The following is a 21,406-nucleotide window of genomic DNA, read 5'->3' on the forward strand; positions in this document are numbered from 1 at the left end:
TATGAGCCAGCGTTCTAGATAATATCAATGTATCTTGTTATTTTCCTTTCAATCTTGCAGAGTTAAAAAAACATTTGTACTTTCTCATTTCTTTCAAAAATAATATCAGGTATAGGAAGTGAAAGGCTCCCTACGCATTATATTATTTTATTTCAGTGAAATATTTATATACATTTCTATTTACTCTTTTAAGGGCTTGCATTCGCCTCACCACCAAGACTGTTTTTTTTTTTTTTTTTTTTTTTTTTTAAAGATTTTATTTATTTGACAGAGAGAGAGACAGCGAGAGCAGGAACACCAGCAGGGGTAGTGGGAGAGGGAGAAGCAGGCTCCCCGCCAGAGCAGGGAGCCCGATGTGGGACTCGATCCCAGGACCCTGGGATCATGACCTGAGCTGAAGGCAGACGCTTAACGACTGAGCCACCCAGGCGCCCCCAAGACTGTTTTTAAAACAATGTTTATAATCATGAATCTAACAAGTGAACACAACTTCAATAGAATTAACATAATTTCAGCAAGAACATCTGTTTTCTTCAGTATTTCTGTTTTCATAGGCTTTACTGTCACAAGTAATTCAGGTAAGTTTTGTGCACACAGGTAGCAAAAGAAACATGAAAATAGGCTGAAAACTGAGTTATATTGTTGGGTGAATTTTTTAAATCTTTAGGGGTTTAAAATTAAGCCAATTTCATTGGCTTCAAATAACAACACGCTCATGCACCAATGATGGCCAATCAACCTCCGCCTGCACTCGGTTAAACACAAGCTGTGTAAACAAAAACCGACTCTCAGGTGAAAACAAACCAAAATTACTACCCACCTACAAGACTAACTGTTTCTAAGTTACTGCATTCATACGGAAACCACAGGGGGGTAATGTCTTTTTGTTTAGAAAAGAATGAGGATAAAAATGGAAACCCTTACTTTTTGAAAAGAGCTGCAACCTTCCAGAAATCTAAGCTTTGTATGGGTTACGTAATTATATGCTGCTCAGCCTAATGACTGCGTGAAGAGAGGTGAGGGGCACAAAGGCGGAAGGAGCAGGACTCTGAATAGGGCCCCATCATCCATGTAAATTGCAAATTAGAGGCCGGCATATGTGACTCAAAACAAATATTAAGATTGACAAGAGCTGCAAATTCAAACAAGCGGACACCACAGAGCCACACAGGAGAACAGCACGGGAGCCCGGTCACTAGTCAGATCTTCCAGAATACCACTGCGTGGGGACATCCCACAGGAACGGGGCTTTACATGGAGAGGCGTAGGGCGGTAGGCTCCTGGTCTTCACGGTCTGCAAGGATGTCCGAACTTGTTGGTGCAGCAACATGGTTGCCTAAGAGTGCTGCTCATCTTCCTCCTCCTAACCCAGGTCTGAGGGGAGCTCGCCTGACATTTCTCAAATGTCTGCACTATGTCTTTGCTCCATTCTGCAGTCTGTCAGAACCCAGGAAGAATAAAAACAGTATATGGTAGAAGAGAGGTGTGGCAGGGTTTTGTTTTTTTTTTCTTTTTTCTATTTCCTGAATAAATTCAAACCCTAAGTGCTAACTGTACTGGAACAAGGGACTGGCCTCCATTCTTCAGGTTGTCTTCTCATGACAAGATGGTGTTCTGTATAATACTGTTGAATAAGAGGAGAAGAAGAGACTCCTGAAAATCATCAGCCCAGGATGGGTGCAAGCTTGAGGGTCAATGATTGATTTTACCTCGTTTTATTTATTTATTTATTTATTTATTTATTTATTTATTTTTAAAGATTTTATTTATTTATTTGACAGAGAGAGACACAGCGAGAGAGGGAACACAAGCAGGGGGAGTGGGAGAGGGAGAAGCAGGCTTCCCGCTGAGCAATGAGCCCAATGTGGGGCTTGATCCCAGGACCCTGGGACCATGACCTGAGCCAAAGGCAGATGCTTAATGACTGAGCCATCCAGGCGCCCCTTACCTCATTTTATTTAATGTTTTGCTCCCTACTGCATCCTCAGAGCATGGAAGGAAAAAGCAGGAAGAGGGAGATGGGAGGAGGGAGGACAAAGGAGAAGAGAGAAAAGAAGGAGAAGGGGGAAGAGGAGAAATAATAACACCAATAATAATCTCCACTTTCGACCATTTACTATGGACCAGGTAGCATATTAAGGACTTAACATTCACTGCCTCACTCACGCATGTCTTGAATGTATGACTATAAGGATATACATCCCTTACACCAAGTTCTGTCTACTGCTCTTCTTTTTCAAAATTTTTCTTAATTTTTACCTATTTATTCTCATTAATGAACATTAGAATAATTCTAGTCAGTTCCACAAAGGAAACAAATGGAACTTCAGTGGGCATTGCATGCAACTCAACCTACAAAACGACTTAGGGAAAAATTTCTCAAAACTATTTCAGTCTGTTCCCAAGAGAAGAAGGTGAATTTCCCCACTTCTTTAAACCTTGTATTATGCCTTTCAATGAAGTTTCATCATTTCCTTCTCGAGGTCCCACATGAGGCAAAAAAGTAATTATCAGATGATGATCATTTCCTTATACCTTGATCTTGTATCCAAGATAAACTGCCTTTTCTTTTTAATAACATAAAACAATATACAATCTTATCTGTAAAGACTGATTGTGGTTTCTTCCTCAGGAACACCTGAAATTATTACCATACATGCTTGATCTCTTCCTCCTTTTTTTTTCCACTAAATTTCTTTCCTGGCCCTTTTCCACATATCTGGGTCATTTTCCTAAGTTATGCCTCTGTAATGGACATGTGTAATTTCTGTATCGGCCTGGGGTTTTTTATTTGGAAACTGCCCCTCCCTCTCACTCCGTGTGATTTGGTGGGGCTGTCCAAAGCAGCCTACCTTCTTGGCGACAGGGGTGGTGACATGACAGGTTGTCCAATCATACATCTCATCCCTTTAGAAGCCACAATCAATAAGAGGGCAGACATATAACCCAGGGAGGGCCAGAGTCACTGATGGATCTGAGGCTGGAGGGAGAAAGAGCTTCTGTCCTTCCCTCTGGAATCAGCGGCTCTAGGGATGATTTAATTCTGGAAACACCAGCTGTCATCTTGAGACCATCTAGACAGTCTCTCCGAAAGCAAAGCCATGAGATGGGGAGAGACAAAGAGTCCCAGTGACACTGTGAGCCTCTGGATCCAGGTACACCTAAAGGTAGCTTGAATTTCCAATTATGCAAGCCAATAAATTCTCATGTTTTACTTAGCTAACTTGAGATGGAGTTCTGTTGCTAAACCTAGAAACACCCGATTAACACAGTCTCCGTTTCAGGTTTTTCTGCAGTGTCAAATCTGTTCTTCATTGCCTCCAATAAAGATATTAATTCTATCAAATTTGTTTTGGAATTTCTTCCTTGTCTCACCATGTTCACTTTGTCCCTCAGTTTGTACTTTCATCATTTTATTGTCTTTTAATCTCAGCTTGTTCCCTATAATCTTGATCTTTTTTTTATTATGTTCAGTTAGCCAACATACAGTAGTACATCATTAGTTTTTGATGTAGTGTTCAGTGATTCACTAGTTGTGTATAACATCTTTTGCATTTTCTTTTTTTACATCTGTGCAGAGGGTCCAACATGCCAGGCATTGTTCTGAGCACTTTACGTGCATGAATGCATTGAATCATCATCCCCCCCTTGTTGTGCTGCACTGTCTCTGTCCCACCGGGCTTCCTCAACATTCCCTTCCAGGACTGGAACTAGTTATCCACAATCCCCTTCCTTGTATTGTTCTGAGTTGGGCTTGGCCAATGAGAGACTCAGATTTATGTCCTTGGAGATGCCAAGATTGAGAGATGAGGGGACAGCCAGGATGGCAGCCACAGACAGACCCCTGTGGGGGAATTAAGGCTGGTGAGCAGACTTAAAGAAATCAAACCCAACTGGCCCAGAACCATCATTCCCTTTGCCACTCTGATGAAGGTTAACGTGATTCTTGGTGAGAAGAGACTAGAAAGGATTCACATCTTAAGTTTGGCAGAACAGAAGGGCGTAGTGGGGCCTGTATTTAGTTATAATCTGGAAGCACTCGTGCAGTCATTCCCAAGAAATACTTTTATCCTAAACTCTCACATTAGAGAAGCCCCCAGGTATCTCACATAGGCACATGGACTGGAAATTCTATCTCAGGCTTATTTCTGTCTGGGCATCCTGTATGTAAAAAATGAGTAAAGGATTAGATTGTAAGTATTATTTTTATGAGAGAATGTAAACCTTTTATATACAGGTAAACCTAGGATCTGACATTCATCAGAAGGCAGAAAAGTTTTCCATCTCCTAAAAGATGGAGTAAAATACTGAGCTGCATCTTTCTCATTATTATTGTTGTCATTGTTTATAAAAAGCATTTTAGAGTTGATAGAAGTTTTCTTATTCATGAGTTAATTTTACCACCACCACAATCTTGTAAAGAAGGCAGAATGGGTATTACTAACTATTCTTGTCTCAGAGATGAGCAAAACACTAATGTATCTATTTTAATACTAACTCCCAAAGTGCTGTTATTATAAGTCACATCGGGGAACCACACAGAACCATGACAGCCTCTCTAGTATCGTTTTACTGATTTATCTCTAAGCTTTTTCACTTTCTGATGGAATAGAAATTTTATCTCCTGATAAGTTTTTCTTACCATTAAGAATATATATATATATCATTCTTAAACATGAAGTCTCTTGTTTCCCCTGCTGAATACTTCCTTCCAATGCACATTGAATTGATTACCAATATGGTGTTTTGGAAGAGTTTACCACTCCAATTTCATCACAAGTCTATACAGACCACATTACTTACAAAACTTAAGATGGCAGGTCAAAATTTGTTTGACTTCCTTCAGAACTATTGGGTTTTGCATCTCTGATAAGATCGATGAGAACTAATAATGTTACTGGGGTTTTCATTTTGAGCCCATCTTTAGGGGAAAGTAACCGGATAGATTATCTCCAGTTTCTCTAATTACATTAGAAGAATTTGGCAGGGGTACATCCCTTAAGATAAAAAAGGATTTAGATTGGCTGTTTTTAATCATTTCTTGGTTATAGTATCAACAAGATAGGTAGTTATATGGGTTCAGGATCATTTTGAACATGCCCTTCTGACCTAAATGCTTCTTAATATAAATTTCACAAAATTTGGCCCTTTTCTCAATCTAAGCTCTGTTAATTATGTCAAATTGACTATGAAATCATCCTAACCTCTCAAATCACCCTTTAAAATTGGAGGAGGACCAAAGAGGACTCATATTTTATGGAGCTGCTCCTCTGCAAAGCCCTTTATATATACACCATCTCATTTAATACTCGCAAGAGCCCAGTGAGTTGGATACCACTGCCCCACTTTACAGATGGAAACACTGAGATTTGGAGATATTAAGTAACTTGTCCAAGATCTTCCAGGCAACATGTGGTCTGACTCTAAATTCCTTTTCTACTATATGCCTCAGTGGAGGATATTCGGATAAATGATCTCCCCCCCCCCATTCCGTGCTCACTGAATTGCGGGGGACAGAAGAGACTAGTGCCCCTAGAACGACTAGTCTTCCTCTTGAAACTCTGAGTTACACAGAGGTGAGAATTCAGTCCGCCCTCACAGAAGTCCTCTCCCCATCCTCTTCTGCCTATTCACGCTTCTAAAGGCATGAGGGAGAGAACAGTTCTGAAAGGAAAAACATGCCCTTTGGCCCATTGATAAATGTTCTAATAAAAGTTTGAGCTGAAAGGAGGCAGAACTTAAAAGGTTTAAACGCAGTTGGCCCAGTTTCTTGGTTCTCTAACAGATACTGGAAAGCTGACTTGCTCTTGGTAGAAACATAAAATAAAAAGGTCAGCAAAGATGCCTTATTTCTAGGCAAATCAGATGTACGTGTGACAACACATTTTCTTGTAAGCTAAATCAGGTCATTTAGAGGCATCATGTAAAGGGACATCCCACATTACGGAAGGGTAATTCTATTAGTAGATTCTCTGCAAATGGGTTTCGACGGACTGAAGTTTTGTGGGAGACAGAGTTTTGTCTTTTGTGGAGACACACCAGCCTCACCTATGAACCAGGAGAGGTACTTGCTTTCCTGTGGCTTTCGAGACCTAGGTTTAAATTTCATATTGTAGGGACAACAAATGTATTCTTCTAAGTGCCCTGACTCTAGGGGAATATCAACTACTTCACAGGTAGAATACAAATATCATTCTCACTTTAAATCTGAGTAAATAGTCTTAAACACTTTCTAAATCCTATTATATGTACAAACTTTGCATGTGAAGGTCGAGCCGAGTAGGCAGAGGAGTGTAAGTAAATACATCCTTCTCCCATAAGTACACAGTATTGAATGGAAGAGAAAAGGCCTTTATACTCTATTCCCTCAATCCCTCAATCAAAGACCTTTTAAAAGAAAAGGCAGAGTTAAAATAATAACCCCAGTTCTATGATAAGGAACTTCCGTATTTGAATTTCATTGAATTATAGAGTTGGAAGCAGCCTCCCGAGAGTCCGTGTAAGGCGCTCCAGCCCCTCCCGGGCCACCGCCGACCCCTTCGGTCCTGCAGCTCCTTGAATCTGTTGATCTAAATCCTGATGATAACCTATTTTGTCCCACATTTTAAAATTTTCATTTAAAATCTCAACCAATAACCAATGCCTTTTAAGAGGCATCCAGAAAGGGTGGACTTGGGAGTTTGACTCTTTCGTCTCATTTTCTTCATCTACAGAATGGGGACTCAGTACAGGGATTTTGTGAGAGTTGGAAACAATGGGAGCCTTGGCAGAGTTCCTGTTGCGCAGCCGTGCTAGCTAAGTGGTAGTAATTATGGTTATGACCGTCATTCTGTAAGCAAACCGTTCTTACGAAGCATCCCCTTCAAATGGCCTTGCTGGTAATTACAGACGTGTAGCTTTCTCATCTCTCATCCAAGTTAAACCATCTTGGGAAACTGTCTTGGTACTGGCATATATTTACACATTGGAGTGAAAATGTAAAACCTCACTCCATTTGTACTTAAGCATCAATCTATTGCAATTTAATACCAGATAACTGTTGCCATCCCGGAAAGAGATACTGCACAGCTGAGGCTCTGGGGACACAAGGTCAGCCAAGCCCCATTCAGTAAGGGAGCTAGGTGGTGGGACAGAGCCCATGGGAGATGACAAAGTTGTTTCAGGTAGCTTCCAAAGAAAGGGAGTTTCTTGACCCAACTAAGGCAGACACCTTTATCTGAACTGATTGTAGCCCATTAAGAACCTAACGAACAATTCCTACATGCCTCCTTGAGAACAAAGAACTCCTAATGGGGAGACAAATGAGCTTCCACTGAAATTTCAGGAAGAAATTATTCTTCTAGGCCACCAGGATAGTGGTGGTCATTGAGCAAACATGTGGAAGTTTTGATGCACCTGCTAACTTACAACTTCATAATCTTCTAACTTACAACTTTTAAAAGAATTTATCTTCTATGGGTTTGTTTCCTCTCCCTTGGTTTCTGCTAAGTCAGCCATTACACATCAACTGCTTTCATGTTCTCCATGGGTCTTAAGTTTGACCATTTGCTCTCCATATGTGTTCCAAAAGAGACAGTAGTGGGGTACTATCTCACTAGCCTTTGTGAGGGACTATTCCCCAGGCCAGTGGTTTCTGGTGTCCTTTCTCCCAGTTCTTCTACAATTCTAGACTGGAAACTACGAGAGCTTTACCATCAAGTCAAGGGCACCCTAGGAAATGCCAATAACCCAATAGGTCCAAAGCAGAACTTCCAATATCTGTAAGGACCTGACATTTTAAAGACATTCTACAAGGTTTTAATGACTTTTGATAGAGTAATTCAGATGAATTTATGACTGAACACTGAGAGATTTAAAAACAAGAAATTTTAAAGTTCTTTTTGAAGAGGAGAGTTGTAATATGTAAATTGCAACAACATATCCATTAGCCCTGATGTAGGTAACCACGATTTACCAGAAAAACATGAGGGAGGGGGTCCTTACATTACTCTGGTGTTTATTGACCTCCATGGCATGTTTGATGTCAGGTGGCTCCTTCATATGGGCATAATCTGAGAATCCTTTGGCAGCATCGTGTTTCTGCTTATAGGCAACCTTTAAAAACACAAATCATTGTTAGTTTTTTCAGGGGCATACTACATTCTTACCTGTTAAATTTCAGTGTTTTGCTAGGAGTTTGTGTATTTGAATCCCACCACTGATGGTCATATTTGCCTAAGCCTCTACAACAAGAGAATATACTCAGTGCTTTAAGGTTAGTGCTTCAGGTTAGAATCCTAAATCTGACTCTTTCCTGCTTGTTTCAAAAGTCCTTGACCATATGCATGCTGAAATCCCCATTCATATTCAGCTAGCTTAAATCTCAGCTACGGTTTTGGGAAACCTTCCAAATCTATGAGCTCTTAGGGTCATAAATGTCCAAGGTTTAAATCTTGGGAAAGCAACTGACAAAGTGGGGAAAATGACCAGATATTTAAAGGCAAATTTTTCATTTTTAATTAATTGTTATGACTTTTCTGCAGGCACAGCTATAATACAACATAAACCTCATTAAATGCCCCAACCTTTGGGAGAAAATAAAACATGCACGCAGATTTCTGAGATATGTCAAGGTCTGTCCTGAGGGAAATGAGCATCATGCCAATGTCATCCATTGCTACCATTTCAATTTGTTCCCTCCTGGGATGGACAGAAGGCATGAGAATGATTACTTCAAAAGTAGAAGTAACCAAATTCAATGATAGAGTTAGGGGAAAAAAAATTCAGAAGACAGCAAAGAAATTATCCCTTTATTCGCAGTCTATTCCATTATCCTATGTATTTCCTTCGCAATTTTTAATTACTTTTGTTTTATTTTTATAGAATTACTTATTTTCTGTCTTCCCTCGTGAGAACGTAACTATCTAGCTCAGTGAATGCTCAGAACCCAAACTAGTGCCTGGCACAAAGTAAGGATCAATAAATATTTGCTCAATGAATGAATGAATAAAAATAAAATAGGAATGAATGAATAAATTATTTTAAAATTAATTTTAAATAGATATTAAGTTTTATAATAAAAATATTAAACGGAGTTAGAATAACTCGACACAGGAGAATAGAGGCAATTTAAAGAGAAAAGCTGGAAGAGTAGTCACAAGAACAAAATAAGATCTAATTTTTAATGGAAAGGAATAACAGTTCAACTTAAGGAAAAACTTTTTACCAATACTAGCTCCTTGAGAGCTATGCCTATATCTTCTTACACATCTTTTAATATCCTGTGCCTCTCATACTGAATGACAGAGAGTAGAAATGCAATAAATGTTTAGCAAAAGAGTGAATAAATGAGTTTATTAAATATTCTCATGAACTTAAACCCCTCATGGGTTTTAATAAACTGTATTAACCATTCATTTAACTTAGATAATATACTTGTCTAGAGGATTAAGGTGATATTTACAAAACTAATTTTTAAAAATAAAATCATCGCCTCTTACCATAAAGAAAGAAAGCCATTTCTTACAACTATCAATATTTAAATCTCCTCTCTGGCTCCCCCACCAAGTTCTTCTTGAAAACGTTTACTGAAATGGAACTCACGCTGGGGTGTCACAGTCTAAATTGTGGAAGCTTTGACACAAAGCCCCTCCCTTAATGAAGCCCCAATTCGTCTTCCTCTGGCGGCTAGTTCACCAGATGGAACTTTAGGTGTGGGCACACAGCTGTCAATGACTCCCATTTCTCCAGACCATCTGCACGGAGTAAGGTCGTGAGCCCCTGTACCCCTAAATGCCCTCCTCTGCACAATTTCCAATTAATCCACCCTTTCTTAAGATGCCCAGAATGTTCCAGATATGGTCTGACCTCTCTTAATTAGAACTGTCCAATTTAGTCTGGGTTATGATTTCTTGTTTGCTCGCTATTATTCATGTATCCATAGATCACAGTGTTTTCCTTCTGATAACTACGTTGAGATTCCTGTCACCTAGTGTCCTTAAGCCTTGTTCAGTTCTGCCCCACTCTGTCTTCACATCCAATCCGGTATATCTAGTTGATTATCAGGACTCACACACAGCACCCCGTTATTTCAGGGATCACTCATCTTGTTAGAGTCTGTCCATTGATTTAATCCATCAGTATATCTAATTCTCATGAACATATCTTTACATTTTCACCAATTAGTTATGTTAAATAGGAAACCCATTAAGGACCTCCATTTAAGTTGGCAAAAACCATTATGTCAGTTCCATTACATTCTATATTATAACTTTGGGGGAAAGGAGGAGGAGTTTAATGGGTGACCAGGTCTATTATGCCAAGAAGAAACCTTTATCAGATTTGTTTCTTCTTCTTAAATAAAAGGAGATAGCATGTACCTAGCTCCTTTTTGCTGTGTGCCTAGTTTAGTTTGTATGACTTGTGACTTTATAAACATAATCAATGCAGCTGATCATTTAGTGGGTTATCATAGAAATGGTGAGTCATCAAGCACAATTTTAAAAAGCACTCTTTCTTTAAAAGGCTCTGTAATTTTCTACTGGCAGCATTAAAAGTCATTTCATTTATAGCTACAACGAAGCACCACTTTAGAATTAAGATTACATCAAATTGGAGGCAGCTGAACTTTAATTTATCATATTAATTTTCATCCTTAAAATAGCTAATGGAAAATCATGTCAAGCTAATAAATTTTCTGATAAATTTGATTTCTTAGGATTTGTCATTATTGTTTAGCATTTCCCTAGATTAACACTGTTTTCTTCATAGTTGAGAATCAAGGTCGCCTTGCTACTGGATACCTAACTAGTGGAAGACATTTGCAATAGTCTTATATACTTATATATAAATATGTTTATAAAAGTAGTACATACATTTATCTTGCATATTTGATAGCATAGTATAGCATAGTATATTTTTATATCATATATATATATGTGTATATATATATATACATAAGATCTCTATACATTTCTAACTTCAGGATATTTTACAACTACTATATAGGTAAATGCACTGCTAGGCAGGACCCCGGAGCCACTATGGATAAAAACGTAGGCTGTCAAACATCTGAGTCCAGATGCCTGAGTAGCCTGTATCAGTTCTGTGATAAGAGATTATTTAGCCTCTGCCTGAAACAGCCCTGGTGAGAAGGATCTCACCATTTCATGGCGTGGTCCATTCGTTTCCAGAAATTCTCTTTGTGGTCTTTGTTTATAAAATTTTTAATGGGGGATATCCCGTAAAACGGCATCCTAAAATCTCCACATCTCTCTCTTTTTTTAGAATGACTTCCCCTCAGTCATTTTCTGTAAGGAGCATTAATTTAGCTCTCTTCACCTTATCATTCTAGTTTGGATGTGAGCAGCTGAGAATGTTTGCAAATTGATTTTAATGTAACATTTTGATCCAGTGTCCTCAGTTTAGGAGACTTTTCATTAGAATCCAGAACACCTTGAAATTCCAGAATGTGTCGACTACTCTAATTTAGGTTACCACAAATGTGATACAATTTGGACACAGTAAAATGTTAGTTGTTTAATTTTATCAGACACTGTCAGATAGTTTTACTTTCTTGATAGTCTTATTACCAGGTAAGCTCTGAGAACTGCAATTTTAGCAACAATAAAATTGATTTATACAAACCTCAAGAAGTATTACTACATTACATTGAAATGTTATTACATTACATTATTCCATTGAAATAGATACTTTATTCAGAATCCAGGTGTTTCCTTACTAACAAGTTCAGTGACTAATTACAACAGTGGGCAGTGTTGGGAGCACACACGTGTCTTTCCCAGGGGCATACTCTACTATAGCATAACACATGCTAACAAGGCAAGAGACAACTTATTCTGGGGGGAAAAAAAGATTCCACAATATACAGTATGGATTATCTTCCATGTTAAGTCCTACACTGCATTGTATGGTGACTAACGTAACATAATAAAATTAAATTAAATTTTTTAAAAAAGTCCTATATTGCACATGCTCATTTCTGCCATAAAAAGTGAAAAAAGTTGGGCACTTTCACACAATGAGGATGTAAATATCTGGCAAGGTTACCTTCCCAAGTATAAAAATAAGAAGAGACTATTCTTTCTTGCATAATTGTTGTTTGTCACATATCAACTGTTGGATTGTACTTATTTGCGTTATAAAGTAGTCCGTTTATTATCAGCAAGTGGCTAGGTGACCAGATGTTGTGAGGGAAAAAAAGGGACATATTAGTCATGGTCAGCCATGCAAAACTCTGATATCATATATTTTTAGCCTCATGTTGCACAGCTGAGATTAGTTTACTGCCAAGCTGAGTACACAGAGGACATTTAAATTTGTAATAATAAAGTACTTAAAGATGTTCTCAAAGGATAACAATGCTCAGTGTTTTTCAAGAGTACTTTAAGACTATTTTAAAATTACCTAGGCATCCTCTACTTAAAACTAAAAAGATTTTGAAGGAAGAAGTCAAGTTGTTTAATAAGCAAAAGAGTGGTAGAAATGGTAAGAAAGAGGTGATGCAGTGTGTGGTTAAGAACCCAGACTCTGAAGCCAGACTATCTATGTTCATGTGTTGGCTCTGCCATTTATTGGCTGTGTGATCTCAGGCAAGTTACTTAACTCCTCTGTGCTTCAGTTTCCACATCTCCGAAATGGGGCTATCTCACGGAGTACTTATGCGGATTAAATGATATAAATATATGTGAAATGTATAGATCAGCACCTGACACATAGCAAGCATTTGTATGTGTCCATTATTATTTTTAACCTAAAATGTAGCATTAAGAATATTAAACTACATAAAAGGAAACATTTCCTTATAAAAGGAATCAACAAATTCAACAAAATCCATTTTACCAGTGTTTACTGACTATCCCCCTGTGTGCCAAGGGCTGTTCCAAGCTCGGGGGTAGAGCAGAGAACAAGACACAGGAAGTCCCTGCTCTCATATCACTTAGGAAGCCATTTCATAAAGTTAAAAAAAAAAAAACAACAAAAAACTGTGCTATGGAGAAAACAAAACAATAAGATGACTGAGAAAGAAGTGAAATATTCTATTTTGAAATTCTGTTTTAAGAAATACAACAAATTAAATGTACTATGTATTCCTTATGTCGAATGTACCAAAGGGGAAAATTACTCTTCTGGACTCAAAATGAGCTTACAGGATGACAATTCTTGAGTTCGTCTGCAACTTGCAATCACTAAAATGGCCACTTCCACCTGAGATACTCCACATGAAATCCATAATCCACAGAAAAGGAAATTCAAGAACCTCTCGCCTAACTGAGGAAGCACAGACTTGTGGATCCTGAATTTAACCATTGACTGGTTACGGGACTTTGAATAAACCACTGGAACATTCTCCACTTAGAGATCACATGCTAAATCAGAGACAGGTTTAATATTTGCTGTCAGATTTTATTTTTTTAAGATTTTATTTATTTGACAGAGAGAGACACAGCGAGAGAAGGAACACAAGCAGGGGGAGTGGGAGAGGGAGAAGCAGGCTTCCCGCGGAGCAGGGAGCCCCATGCGGGGCTCAATCCCAGGACCCTGGGATCATGACCTGAGCCGAAGGCAGACGCTTAATGACTGAGCCACCCAGGTGCCCCTGCTGTCAGATTTTAATCTAAGTAAGTTGTCCTAACAAGATTAAAATTTGTTCTATTAATAACTGTGAATGGGCTTAGGAAAACAGCATCACTTGACTAACAAATTTGCCTGTCCTTTTCATTTTCTGTGACCCACCAGTGACTATTGACAACCCATGAGTCAGCTGCTTCCAATTTTCATCCAATATGTAAAACCCAAGATAAACAACCTTTTTGCTATCTATGTTTAAATACATATTTTAAATATTAATATATTTTAAGATGCTGATTGTATGTGGTTAAATTTCGATATATATAGTTATATAACAATTTAGGAAAACCACACCTCACTCTGAAGCTGCGTAACTTCTCTTGCAAAAACACTATCGATTGTGGCTGGCATCTGCTTATAAAGAGAATTGGAGAGGTTCGCCTTAATGGTGCCTTTGTATTTTGCCTAGAGGGGGGAAAAAGGAAAAAAAATTAATAAGCGCTACTTTTTTTTACTGTGAATACTGAAAGAGAATAAAAAGAAATTTTCTTCAGAAACAGAATTTATTTAAAAACCTGAAGACCATTTTAACCTTAGATACTAGACTGAAGAACATATTCTGAAGAGAGATAAATCCAATTTATTATGGAAAAAGCTTTAAAATGAGATGCTCAAGAAAATAATGACTACTTTTCTATTTTAACCTATGCATGTTGTATAGAGAGTTTCAGATGTTTGATCAGCAAAGAAAAACCTGAGAAAAATGAGACATTTGAGTTGTTCCAGAAAATACAAGTTGGTAGAATGTAGTGTCTAGAACTTGAATGCAAAGGACAGTGCTCCTTTATTCAAATCTTTTTAACCTCCTTCTACCACGACTGCGGTGGTGGGGGCGGGGGGTACCTTTTTGTTGTTTCTGTGTCTTCCCACCTCCAATCTGCATTGTCTCAGAGTGATCCCCAAAATTCATTACTAGTAAATAGAAACACTCCTTCACCATTTCTCTTAGAGAGATTAGGTGCAAAGTAACACAACAGATTGCCCACTTCCTTTTTTTTTTTTTTTTCTTTTTGTGCTCTGCAGTTAACTCCTTCAGGAAAAACAATCAATTGGGAATGAGAAACATTAAGGGAGTCTTTGCACAGGAGAAATAAAAGCTAATGCAAACCTACAAAACCACGTTTTTCCACACGCTGACGTTACCCCCACTCAAAACTAGATGTGAGCATGGATTTATTGAGCGTAGATCTTGTGTAATCCTTGTGTTCTCACAACTCTTTGGATGTGGGTACTCAATAAGAGAAAATTTGCCAGTTTTCCTCAAAGTGTTTTCACATCAGCGGAAATAATCCTGAGAACATCATGGTGATCTTTTTCCAACATAACTTATGAAACACTAAAGGTCAGTCATTTGCAATACTGTTGTACTCATCCTCTTTTCAAATTTATCTCTCCTGAGTGATCTAGTCACAGACTACAGAAATGCCTCCTCACAGAAATCGCTGTTAACGTGGTGCTTTATAATGCAGCATAATCTGCAGTTGGAAATGCTCTCAGAGACTGTATGATTTTTCAGCTGGAAAATGAATGTAGTGCATTTCTCTGTGGTCTCATAATAAGTGTCTCTGTTGAACTGATCCTACTCAAGAATAGTTTAAATTGATTTAAAATTACTTACCAAAGGTATCACGTTTTATAGAATCAGCTGGTAAATTTTACTTATTTTCAAAATGATATTCAACAACTTATATCTAGTACACCTATTAGGAAATAAAATAATGGAATTTCTAAAACTATTTTTCCAGTACTTTCTACTTATCAAATAAAATATCTCTTTTCAAGAGTGATCCTACATAAATATGAAAGGGTTAGAGTTGAAATATAGGCATATATAATAAAACATATCAACCATAAAGTTAATTGATATGGTGCATAGGATTACATAATTACATAGATATTACCAACACTCAGTGGCGCTCTCAAAAATATTATTCTCTAATTTTAATGCACAAATTTTTATCTACATAAATAGAAAATGAAAATGAAAACTATTTTGCATGTTTTGAAGCCTTACCTCAGAAATAAAAGCACCGATATTTTTTACATGGTTTAGCATGGGAGTGTCAGTCACAAATGTACACTTGTCCTTAGACTTTTTATACTCTTCTTTATAATGAATCTAAAAGAGAGAATAATTTACAGAAGATGAGAAAGAAGAAAAACAATTTTAATGCCCCTCTTTTGAACAGAATTACTTGAGGAAGTCTGTTTTCTAAAGTAAATACTCAAATGAGGAATGATGCTCAAAACCAGCCAAATCAAATAAATGGATATCTAGCACAGAACCACAAAGGCGATGAGACACAGAAAAGAAAAGACTGTTCTTTAGGTAAGGAAGAGTCCTGTTATCATCAAGGATCATGGGGGCGGACGCACATTGACTATGGGTCCTGTCTGCCCAGCTTTCTCAGCATAATTATTCAACACCCTCATTTCATTCGACAAGTGTCCTAGTTTATTGTTACTTTCAAGCCACTGACTGAACAGTTAAGCCTACAATCAAACAAAAACATAGCTGCCTACCTCTAGGTTTAAGACAAGTAGTCATCAGGACAGATGGAACCAATTAAGAAGTAGAGGCAGAAATCAAACAAGTGGAGATGACTGTTAGCATCATTACCTATACATGCTGAATTAGAGGAAGGGGCTCAGACAGTAGCCATGATGAGCTTCCTTTATACTAATTAATTCTGCTCAAATCAAACTTACCCAATTTAGGGGCACCCATAGGCCTCCCTATCTGCCTCCCCTCCCCAACAACAGCAGAACCTGCCCTGAAAGCTTGCCACATGGTGGAGATCATTCCAGAATGCTATGGATAGGCAGATGCACTAGAGAAAGTCCAGAGAGGCTGAACTGAGCATGCTCATTTCTTCTCTCAAACTCAGTAGTAAAAGGAGTTACTCTTTTCCCCTTGAGGAGAGGCCAGAATTGTTACTCTGGGGGGAGACCCTGCATGAACACATGAGGTGAAGTCAGGAACTATATGGGCAAGGCCCTAAAATGTAATCCCACTCTCATGCTAATTGCCACTCAATCTGAAAACTGGTGAGGCAAAATTTATGACCAGTTGAGAGGATGAAGGTAATTTGCTAAAAGTTGTATCACCCTGTAATAAAGTCATGTTTATCTACCCAAAACTGTAAATACTTATGCTGAAAAAAATGTCCCAGTTCAGATGATAAATTACATGGTCTCCCTAATTATAACCTAAAAGTGAAGTTGAGTTGACCATATACCTGGTTCTTAAAGGACATGACTAACACGATGTTGCAACACTAACACTACATAGAGATTTTGCCACATGTAAACCTGACTTGAGGGGCATAATTCGACCTGAGGTGTGACCAGATAGGAACATACTAAGCAAAATACCGTATCTCACTGCTGTGACTCTTAGGTATGAGACGCCTACCGCATTAAACATTTGCTTTATTCATGAAATCAACACTGGAACATATTTATCTTATCTGAGCTCTAAATTACTTTTTTTTTCTTCTCAGAGATTAGCCCTAATTTTAGGGCTCTGCAAATCACCCTCCTCAGTCACTAGTAATTAAACAGTTAATGGCAGTATGATAAATAGTAGGCTATTTTGATCATAAGGAGAGAAAAAAAAGTATCCCCGTTATATAATTAAGTGTGAGAGAAAATAACCTATCATTAGGTTTAAGTTTGGCTCATTATTTTTATCTTTTGCCACTATCTTCTCCCCCCTCACAGTCACATTCTTGACTGCAGTGGTGTGTGCCACATCCACGGGGCCCCCCGATAGGCTCTGACCTGAGCAGAATGTTCAGGAGAAGAGCACACGATAAGGGTGAAGTATTTAGTTCCTTCACTGTGCAGGCAAATAGTTCAGTCTTAAGTGGGGTCTCCAGTCCTTTCTTTGGTCTTTAAAAGATAGGTACACACACACATACATACACACCCACACACGTATTATTTGCTTATTGTCACTCCTATTGTATTTCTAATGAATTTTACATGAGTCACGATAAGCAAATGATCTTACATTTTTATATAAAGAATGCTACATAGTGTTAGCCTTCCTCTACCAAGATAATAGAAAAAGATAGACGGGTGGGAACTACACCAGTGAGGGACACAACATCCCAGGTGAAATAAAATCACTAAATAGACGGCCACTTCCTACAGAGCCATGGCCCCATCTATTGGATAGACTGCCTATGCGACCCCATTCTTTCCCAATAACAGAACCCAGATGTATTTATGAGAGTAGCCAGACCCTTGCCCCAGTCCCAGAGGATGAGTTGCTCTAAGTCAGACACGGTTTGCTCCTTCCCCTTGGCCAGCGACTGGCCTCCCCTGGTGCCCAGCTCTGGCCACAGGACATTTATAGAAGTCTTCCCAGCAGTGTTCCTGGTGTTTCTGGGGCAAAGGGGAAAGACTTGCTGGCTCAGCCCTTTGACACTTTGCTCTTCCACCTTTCCCAGTCATAGGGATGCAACAGCCATGAAGTCATCACAAGGCAATAAGTCACCATACTAATGATGACAAAGCAGAAGGAAAGGAACCTGAGAGCCTGAGAGTATCCACCATACCAAGACTGGACCCTTTACCTCCACACTTCATTATGTGAGAATGAAAAATCCCACCTATATGTTAAGCTTCTATGTTAGGGTCTTCCTGTCACTGGTGGCCATCTGCACTCATGACCAAGATACTATCCAAGTTACTTTCTAATAGGAAAAAAAAAAAAAAGGTGGGCAAAGTTGATGACTTAATACTCAGTAAGACACCCCAAATATTTACCTTCTGCTCTGACCACACCCATTAATCCCACCATGTCTCAACTACAGTTAGAGTTAAATCAGTTCGGTGATGCTTTCTCCTCTTAGCCCAGTCTCTTTCACTTGGTATGACCGTAGCTAATGGCTGACCTTGGATGACAGATGTAGAAATGTCTGAGGATATTTCCTTTTACAGGTACTCTTTTTTTTTTTAAGATTTTATTTATTTATTTGAGAGAGACAAAGAATGTGAGCAGGGGTAGGGGCAGAGGGGAAGGAGACAAGCAGATGACCCACGGAGTGGGGAGCCTGACACGGGGCTGGATCCCAGGACCCTGAGATCATGACGGGAGCCAAAGTCAGACACTTAGCTAACTGAGACACCCAGGAGTCCCTCCTTTCCCAGGCACTCTTAACCAAAAGTATCGAGAAAATCTTCTGTCAAATGGAGCCATATTGGCTCAATGGATCGAGCCCTGGAAGAGAGAAGAGCAGTCCCCTCACTCTGGTGATGGGGCGGAGGACGCTCCAAGCTAAGGCTGCTGTGCCAGATTCTCTTAACACAATCAGAGCTCTCCCTGGAGGGATAGTCGTGGAATCTGATGCTTTTAGCACTGGAAGGATTTACCCACAACAATGTTCATTTGCCTGGAAAATATTCTTTCTGCTGCCATGCGAGTGAATACCCTCAAAGGGGTTGAACCAAAACACTGGGTCACAAGCTTCATGCAGATGTGGCCAAACTCGCTCTGCAGACACTCTTGATGCCTAATTTATAGGAAACACACAAAAATATCTCCTTTAACCTAATATGTTCTACGACCACCTGACAAAAGGCTACTAGATCCATGATTCTGATGGCTCAATATAGTTAATAGGTTTGACTTATTCAAGGAATTCATTAGATAGTTGACCAATAGGCCCAGAGAGAGAGAATATCTGGGGGAATAAAAAGCATTATGTGGTTAACAGAAAAATAAAAGAGGCGACCTCAGAGGACCAGGTAATTTGGGGAAGTGAGTTATGCAGAGGGAACCCAGGTAGAGCAAAAAAAAAATGGAAAAATGCCTCACACTGATGCCCCATAGTGATACCACCTGACCTGAAAAACATCCATTTCTTTCTAGGGAGAACTGTAAGTCCCTGGACTTACTTCTAGATCATTCCTATGCAACATTAGTGACACAGAACACAGTACTATACGTGGGGCGCCTGGCACACAGCAGAAGCGGAACGACATGATGATGGCCAAGGTCTGGGAGTCGGGCAGACCTTGTTTCAAATCCCAGGTGTGTGGCCCACTAGCTGTATGGTTTGGTGAACGGAACGTGAGGCCGCTTCTCACGGCTTCAAGGTGAAGACCAGTGCAGACCAGGCAAACAAGACACCAAATTCACCTGAGGACGCGGGCTACAAACAGATTGCCTTCAAACAGACAAAAAGGCTCAGGTAAACACACAGATGCCCCTCTGGGATACAAGGGATTGGAAAACAAATGAATAGACCTGAAGGTTTGTCTTTACGTTTGAGACCCGGGAAAAGGCCCTTGCACTAAATGAAACGTGGGCACTAACTGAGGGGAACCGTCAGAAGCAGGAGAGGGCCTCAACTGGAACTCCCATCTAATTCCCTGGGACCCTTCGTCCACTTCTACATCGGTTTCCGCTCCGTGACTGCCGCAACTCAAATACACATTTTAGACAACCATCTAGTAAGGCAGACAATAGAATAGACATGAGAACTTCCAATGTAATTTCATCAGCTCCATATAAAAACACCGATGACGCTGACCGTGGATAAAGCAGTTTGTACTTAAATACCTTTTCAACCAAACTTCGAAAACCTAGAAATTCTATTGGGTCCAGTACATAAAGTCCTTCCAGAAAGTGTAAATTAAAATTTGTTTTTAGAATGATGGTACAAACTCCTCTTTTTAGTTTTGTTTTGGAGACAAAAGAAGTCCTTGTTCAGACTCTTCTTTGGTAAATATACAAATTCCAAAAATTAAAAAAAAAATAGTATCTTAAAACGTATGGAATTCTATTTTGAAAGAAAAGGTGAACATGTACACAGATATAAATTAGGCCACAATCTGTGACCTAAATATTTAAGTAGTACAGAGATTCTGCCATGCAGCATAAATCTATAATAAACAGAAATTACTCCCACGCATTTGATTTCTCCTACATGGGAGAGGACCAACAGGGCTCTGGCTTTTGCAAAATGGTAAAAGCCATGCCCCTCACCATAAGGTTGGTTTTACAGTCACTGAGAAATGATCTTATCCAAAACAACTCCAATAAAATCACCTTCTCACTGAAGTTGCCACTTCGGTTCCAATGGTTTATATAATATACTTTAGCTCATCCACAATTACCCTTTAATAAAAAACATAACAACGCTGGAAGAGGTACTATTTCTGGAGTTATGAAACTTCAGGTTTTAAATAGTAGCATTCCCATTACCAATATTGGTGTAATCAATAACAGTAAAGCTAAGATAAACTGTGCAAGGAAATATACGGAAAGAGCAAACACAGCAGAATGGCTAAGGCCAAGAGGGTTTTGTGTTCAATCCTTTTCCCCACTGCTTAACTGTGTGACCCAGGCAAGATACGTAACCTCTCTGAGTCTTTGTTTCTTCACCTCTAAAATGAGAAAAACAGTGGAACCCATCTCAGAAGCTGCAATGCCTGGCACATAGTCCTCGATAAATCTTAACTAGGCTGATGTTACTGTTGTTGTCATCATTCCATCACTATTATAGTTTACAAAGAACTTTCACATGCAGTAGCTTAGAACTCTCAATAATAGCACAAAGAAATACTCCATTTAAAATTCAATTACATTACACGTCAAATATATGGAAAGAGTATGATTCCCACCATCCTCTGGCTCTTTCTGACAAGCCACAAGGAGACAGACAGTCATATATAAAATGTTACTGGATGGATACAAAAATAATTTACAGATGTAGTAGTTACTAAACACTAACATCTCTTGAGGGCTCACAATGTTCCAGAC

General features: G+C 38.9%; 1 protein-coding gene across 3 annotated transcripts in view; it reads right to left on the reverse strand.

Moving 5' to 3' along the window:
* Positions 1 to 21,406, reverse strand: part of NEBL (nebulette) — a 341,920-nt gene that overhangs the window by 84,871 nt on the left and 235,643 nt on the right. Inside the window, exons 3-5 of one of the 3 annotated variants that reach the window (XM_032425495.1) lie at positions 15,644 to 15,748; positions 13,924 to 14,034; positions 7,984 to 8,094 (exon numbers count right to left, since the gene is read on the reverse strand). The exons of the other annotated variants lie outside the window; for them this stretch is intronic. Coding sequence (XP_032281386.1) covers positions 7,984 to 8,094; positions 13,924 to 14,034; positions 15,644 to 15,748 — 327 coding nt within the window. The remainder of the gene's footprint in view (positions 1 to 7,983; positions 8,095 to 13,923; positions 14,035 to 15,643; positions 15,749 to 21,406) is intronic. 3 annotated transcript variants of the gene reach the window in all.

The sequence above is a fragment of the Phoca vitulina genome, unplaced genomic scaffold, assembly GCF_004348235.1.
Source record: "Phoca vitulina isolate PV1807 unplaced genomic scaffold, GSC_HSeal_1.0 scaffold33, whole genome shotgun sequence".
Taxonomy (NCBI): Eukaryota; Metazoa; Chordata; class Mammalia; order Carnivora; family Phocidae; genus Phoca; species Phoca vitulina.